General features: G+C 41.5%; 1 protein-coding gene across 2 annotated transcripts; it reads right to left on the bottom strand.

Moving 5' to 3' along the window:
• Positions 1 to 2446: 2446 nt before the first annotated feature.
• On the bottom strand, positions 2447 to 5263 carry cetn3 (centrin 3). 2 transcript variants are annotated; one of them, XM_015973817.3, is made up of 5 exons: positions 5103 to 5263; positions 4113 to 4251; positions 3633 to 3747; positions 3358 to 3549; positions 2447 to 2988 (listed from the first exon to the last, which is right to left on the bottom strand). In XM_015973817.3, the coding sequence occupies exons 1-5, from the start codon at positions 5117 to 5119 to the stop codon at positions 2945 to 2947; spliced, it is 507 nt and encodes a 168-aa protein (XP_015829303.1). In that variant the 5' UTR covers positions 5120 to 5263; the 3' UTR covers positions 2447 to 2944. The 2 variants fall into 2 exon arrangements, with proteins under 2 accessions (XP_015829303.1, XP_015829312.1); XM_015973826.3 differs by having other exon boundaries at positions 4113 to 4248.
• Positions 5264 to 6669: the final 1406 nt, after the last annotated feature.

Genomic DNA, 6669 nt, shown 5'->3' with positions numbered 1-6669 from the left:
GTGCTGGTTTCCAGTTCTTCCTCACGAGTCTCAGAGCCGCTCCGTCATGTTGCTGGAATTTCAAACATGTCGAAAACACAAATGTTCTCTCAGGCATCCCACTCGTCAGGATCACATCTACATTTGGTCACCTGTCAGCTTAGAAAATGTGAGAAGAGTGAGAATACCTAGCTACCAATTCAGCGTGATTCCAACACCAATCTGCTAAATGCTAATTTATCATCTACACCTGCAAATATTCCAGGAACATGGATGAAAGTCAGCTTGATGCTTTTGAATTATTCATCGTCTCCTGTTGTGTTGTGTGTTAGTGTGAGAAAATAATGAGCAACTTATAAAAGTTACGAAAATCAAGTTTGATGGATAAATCAGTATAACCATAATGCCCTGTCTGTTTTCATGTCATTAGAACTGTAAGCCCGTTTTTATTATTTGAACTATAATAAAATAAAACAGCTGTTCTTCTGATAGCTTCGGCAAACACAACTCATCCTGGACTTTCAACTTATTGGTAATGCAGATGCACCATCACAGTAGGCCTATAAATGTTTTTGCTTTTAATTATCCTTTAACAAGTGTCATATTTTAAATGTTACAGATAGTTTTACTGGCTCACAGTTCAACCCAGCAAGGTCTGATAATCCACCTCGAGACTCCCAAAGACCAGACTGATTATGTGGACCTGACAGTTGATTCTTGGCGGTAGTCCTGAGTTAATGTCTCCATCTAGTGGACCATTAGAGTGCAGCAGGGAGCTTCTCAGGTCCAGGAGAGAGCATCTGCTTGTTTTAAGCAGTAGCTTCTGCGCACTGGTCCGGCTTTCTCCTAGCCTAGTGAACTAGACCAAATTCTTGCTTTGCAAAGTTTGGTCTAGGCACGCTCCATTGGAACCTCAGCAGCTCCTACCAGGACTCTGGCTAGCCAATCACAGCTCTCTAGAGGGGTTTCAAACACATAAAGAGCTGTGATTGGTCCATAATGGTGGGCCAATCACAGTGCTCTATCTGCTTGGTGAACAAATCACAGAGCTTTATCCGCTTTGTGGGCCAATCAGGGCACTCTATATGCCTGGTGGGTGGGATGATGCAACAGAGTGAAACAAGAGTATGTCACATTCATTGTCCAGTCAGTGGAATGCGGAGATCATTTGAAAGACAACGGTAGAACCCGCCCCACAACCGAGAGCCGTCAATGGAGCATGGCCAGACTAAATAATACATTTATTTAGTCTGGCTTGCCAGGCTAGCTTTCTCCACATGCAGCCCCGGTTAGCAGGAGTTAGCGTCTTAGTTGAGCGTTTTCCCTGTAATGACTGAGCTCTACTTGTTGACAGCAGTTCTGTCTCTTACAGTTTAACTGGCGGGTGTTTACTTTAATATCCATCCATCACCTGTGCGATGTTAGGATGTACTTTGAAGATGTTCCAGTTCTGGAATGTTTAGGAAGAACCTGAAGGAATCAATAACCCCATGCTGCAAAAACGATTAGGTTCAGGAGTCAGATGACGTCCTATTTCATTGCAGAGTTGTAAATCAATCCATCCATCTGTCAATCGTGGAGGTGATAGTCCAGGAGGGAATTACAGACCTCCCTCTTCTCAGCAACTCTCACTAGCTCCTCCCAAATATGTTTGCAGGCTAGAGAGAACACATGTCCACTCCGGAGAGTCCTGGGTCAGGCCCAAGATGTCTTTCCAGCGCCCGGATGTTCTGCGATGGCTGTAACTAGCAGGCATTCTAATCAGATGCCCAGACCACCTTAGATGACTTCATTTGGTAAAGAGGGGTAAGTCCTGTGGCCGTATAGGCTGGAGGATGCACAAGTAAATGGAGACATTCTCCTTTCAGCTCCTCCTTCTTGCCCCGACGACCCAGAGAAACTGTGCCATTGCTGCAGCTGAGGCCATGATCCACGTGTGAAGAAGACACCAACATACACAAACTCCTCCTCTTCTCTAAACCCAGATGAACCATTCCACCTTTATCCGATTCAGAACCATGACCTTATAGTTGGAGAAGCTGAATCTCCTGACTGTGAACTGGCCCAGAGCACCCCAACGGCCATGGTTTAAACCACAGCAGAACCATGACATTAAAGTTTCTCAACACTGGGAACATGGACGGACCTCTTCTTTTGGTTTTACATGGTCCTAAAGGGATCCATGCATCCCCGCTAAGAATGTAGATACTAACCAAACACACGTGGACTGGATTACCTCGGCAACAAACTGATCCGGTGTTCAGTGAACTGGACAAAAGCCACAATCCTGATTCTGAGGTTCAACAACTGTTATCCTTTCCTGAAGCCTGGAGCAAACCTTCTGAGGGGTGTGTATTTCATGTTTAACACTAAATTTATCGTGTTTTACTAGAAACTCTGAAGCTCTCCTGCCTCTTCTGTGGCCACCGCACATGTCAAACACAAAACAACCATTCAAACATGATGCTGAACTTTGAAAGTACTTTATTAAAGTATGATGGTGCCGGGTCTGACGACTCTGGCTCTTTGGGAAATGACAAATGAGTAGGGTTGGCAAAACAATTTAAAAATAAATATGCCACATTTAACTAATAACTGCAACAGGTCAAATAGGATACGAGTGAAACAGATCTGATCTTCTGTGTTTTACTACATCACATTAACACGTTCCTAACGGAGCTTCAGACTCGTCTTCTACACAAACACACTCCATGAATAAAAGCTCGCTTCTTAAAGAAATGCCAGCAGGTCAGCATCATATTGACACTTCATGTCTACGAGAGGAACTGAGCAGTGTGAGCAGATGTTGGTCCAGACACGATCTGGTGCTTTTATTTATCAAACCAAGTCAGAACAAAGCTCCAGGCTCCTGATAAAGTCCAGTCCACCTCAGAAGCAAGAGAACAAGGCCCATATCTCCTCCCAATATGGGCAAAGAGTCCAACTTACAGATGGGGAAACCTCTTCATGGGTCTCTGGTCATGATGGAGAGGAACTCCTCCTGATTTACTGAAAAGAAGGGAAAAACACCTGGTCAGATCTACTGGATTTACCTGGAAAGCTTAGACGCAAGAATGAAAGAAAACAAACAAAAAGCGAAGCAGCAGTGGATTTTTGTTACTTTAACTGAACATGTTTACACATTGTCGTTAGTAAATCTATTTTGTTCCAGGGCAGCAGATGCCTGCTGACGTGACAGGATCTGGTCTAACAGTGAAAGCAACAATGTTAGGAACAATCATATAAATAATTAAAATGCCTGTGTGTGCCAGAAGATGCAGTGATGATGTTGGTATTGTTGCATCTGCGGCTCTAATCAGACACAAAATCACAACAAAAGAGAGACAGAGTTGCTCTCATCTCAGACTCCGGTCTTACTTTCTCCATCCCCGTCTGTGTCAAACTCGTCGATCATGCTGCGTAGCTCCTCGTCGCTGATGTTCTCCCCGAGTTCTCGAGCAACCCGTCTCAGGTTCCTCAGGCTGATCTTTCCTGACTCGTCATCGTCAAACAGCTTGAAAGCCTTCATGATCTCCTCTTTGGGATCTCGCTCCAAGATGCGATCCGTAACTGTTGAGGGGTAGGGAAAAGGTTTAGTAGCTAATGAAGCACCTCAAGCTATGAGGTAATACCAGAGCCGATGACCACCTTACCCACTTCGCTGAAATCCTCAAAGGTGATTTTCCCACTTCCCTCTCTGTCGTAATCCTTCAGAATCTTCAGAACATCCACTTTCTTCACTTCAAAACCGAGAGCGCGCATCGCCACCTGACAAGATGTTTAAATGTTGTTTTGGTTTGAATTCAGGATTAGAACAATTAGTAACTAGCACTAAAACAACAAATAAATGTTATTGCTGTAGAACGTTAGCTCCAATTCCCCTGGAGCTTTATTTCAGCAGGGTGCCTTCAGACATGGAAAACCCATTAGCGTTTCTCCAAAAGGTGATTAAATGGTATTTAGTTACTTTTACTTACATAATAATACATAAATACCTGGTGCTCCACATTCACAGCAGTTAAAGAAAAATAGGAATGATGAGGTTATAAAAGCATAACTTATATACGGCATTATTTCAGGCACAAAAACCATAAGGTAACCATAACAACCACCACTATGGCCCATTTTCTTACCTTCAGCTCGTGATAGTCAATCTCCTTATCTTTATCCGTGTCAAATAAGTCAAAAGCTTCTTTAATTTCATGCTTTTGGTCCTCGGTGAGCTCCCTCCTCTTCTTGCGCTTGGTTGTCTCAGCTGCAAGATCAGTTCTGCTGAAACAAACACACATGCAGTCTCACCTCAGACACTACCTGTATCACAGCCATGACTTATTAATGCATTAACCCATACACTTTGTTATCCAATGAGAACTAAACCATTTTCTGTAATGTTTATTGGGGTCTCTCTGATGACACAGGGTAGGCTAAAGGATCTTAAAAAAATCTACCTTATGCCTTGTTCTAAAAAAAATCAAAAGCAAAATAACCCAGAAGAACATCTAAAGCTTTGTAGGTCAAACTTGGTTAAGGTTTAAGGTCATGTGTCAACAATAAGGTAAACCTCATTCTCCAAAGCCTCTGCTGAACAACAACAACAACAACAAAAACAACCCACATTTACCAAAAACATTGGGAGGACCTCCAAAAGTCTGGGGGAAATTGTTTATTGACAGATGGAAAAAAACAAAACAAAACAAAAAACTAGTACATTCGGGTCCCCCACCGTTTCTCCGCCAGCTTCTTTGTAAACTGTTGTGTTTAGCAATATTATTTCAAGAAAATCCCTAAAAATATATATCTTAATCATTTGGTCATTGCTGTAGCTGTGAAATTCATCATGTTTAGTGAATATCACTAATTCTAATCTAATTCAGATTACGATACAATTAGATAATATTACTCAATTTACAGTTATACACAAGGGACTCGTTCCCTCATAAATGTCTTATCCTGATAAAAAAAATAACATCTACGCCTATAATTGTACAATTTGGCAGGACGAAATCATCTTGACGAGACAAGCGAAGGCGTACGTTTTTCAACTGGGGAACAAATCTCGACGTACCACCGGTTTCAACTGAACTGTAACAGCCACATCTCGCGACAAAAGGTTAGCTCCTTACCTTAGAGATAAACTCATTCCAGGTGAATTTATAAAACCTTTAAACCAAATGTTATTCTGAATGCTATGTGGCTACAGCTTCCAGCAAACACAACAAATCCGTTTATCCGCGCTCACACACCAGGAATCCTATTGGTCGCTGGTTGCCAGGCAGCAGTTAGGCGAGATCTGGTTGGTTAATGTTACTTCTTCAAGGCCGCTTACCCGGTCGTTGTCATTGCTCTATGCAGTCAATTAGAGCACTATTGCCACCTCGTGTTCATAACTGATACCACAGTCTATATTATACATATGGATGGATATACATATGCCCGGTATATATATATATATATATATATATATACACATACAAACCAATGATGAATCAAAAATATTCTGACACATCACCATTGCATAAAGAAGAAGAAAGGGCCTGTATATTATGTAAGGTACCTAAATTCTCCTAAAATTTTCAATATCTGGTGAATTTGGACATAGAGAATTATTCTAATGACTTCACGTGCTAATGTAACACTCACAAGGTCTTTATGAACCTCAAATCTTGATTTTGTTTTAAAAAAAATTTTGGGGTGGGGGGACACCCTCTCCACCAGCTGTTAAAGTCTCATACGTTCAAGCTGCTTTATAAAACTATTATTCCAAGCCCAGTTAAATCTTAACTTTCAGAAATTCTAAGCAGCCAGAGTTCAGAGTTGCCAAAAAGTGCTGCTTTTAGTTTTTGCCCACCAAAGAGTGCTCTTTCATAGGAAAAATCTTCTTTCTCTAAACTAAGTTGTGGATGTTCTAACATCGCCAGGACTTTTTGAGTGCCACAGGATTTTAATCTATAACAATGTAGTATGTTACCAGTAGTAACCTTTGTCACTGTGGTGCCAGCTCTCTTCAGGTCATTCACTAATTCCCCATATGTACTTCTGGACTGTTTCCTCACCATTCTCAAGATCATTTGTACCCCACAAGGTGAGATCTTACACAGAGCCACAGGTCGAGGAATACTGTCAGTGATTTTGTATTTATTCCAGTTTCTAATAATTGCTGCAACAGTTGATCTCTTCCCACCAAGTTGCTTACCTGTTGTGGATTTACTCAAGCCAATCTTGTGCAGGTGTACAATCCTGACACTGATGTCGTTTGTCAACTCTCTGGTCTTGGCCATGGTGGAGTCTGACTGACTGAAGGTGTAGACAGGTGTCTTTTATACAGATACCAGTTGCCACTAATTCAGTCAGCAAGTGGAGGATAGATAAGCTTCTTAAAGAAGAAGTAACAGGTATGTGAGGACCAGAATTATTGCACATATGTAGGCACTAAATATGTATCTTCTGCACCATGATACAAATAATTTCTTAGAAAATTTTACAGTGTGACTTCCAGGATTTTTTACATTCTGTCTCATAGTTGAAGCAAACTGTAACTAGGAATGCACCGATGCGATACTGGTATCGGTATCGATAAAAGTTAACCAATACAAGGAACCGATAGCAATGCAGCTGCCTGAAAGTGGCTTCACTGTAACTTGTCATTTCTGTTCACCTAAAATTTTAGTTTTGTGATCATTTTTATTAATG

This window comes from Nothobranchius furzeri, chromosome 6 (assembly GCF_043380555.1).
Source record: "Nothobranchius furzeri strain GRZ-AD chromosome 6, NfurGRZ-RIMD1, whole genome shotgun sequence".
In the NCBI taxonomy this organism is placed as follows: Eukaryota; Metazoa; Chordata; class Actinopteri; order Cyprinodontiformes; family Nothobranchiidae; genus Nothobranchius; species Nothobranchius furzeri.
The sequence above is the reverse complement of the archived record's forward strand: the minus strand, read 5'-3'. Positions and strand labels throughout refer to the sequence as shown.

Excerpts from the sequence above, each read along its gene's own strand:
- cetn3 (XM_015973817.3), bottom strand. Across the intron at positions 3,748-4,112 it reads TTGACTATCACGAGCTGAAG|GTGGCGATGCGCGCTCTCGG; the intron begins GTAAGAAAATGG and ends ACATCTTGTCAG. Across the intron at positions 3,550-3,632 it reads TGAGGATTTCAGCGAAGTGG|TTACGGATCGCATCTTGGAG; the intron begins GTAAGGTGGTCA and ends ACCCCTCAACAG.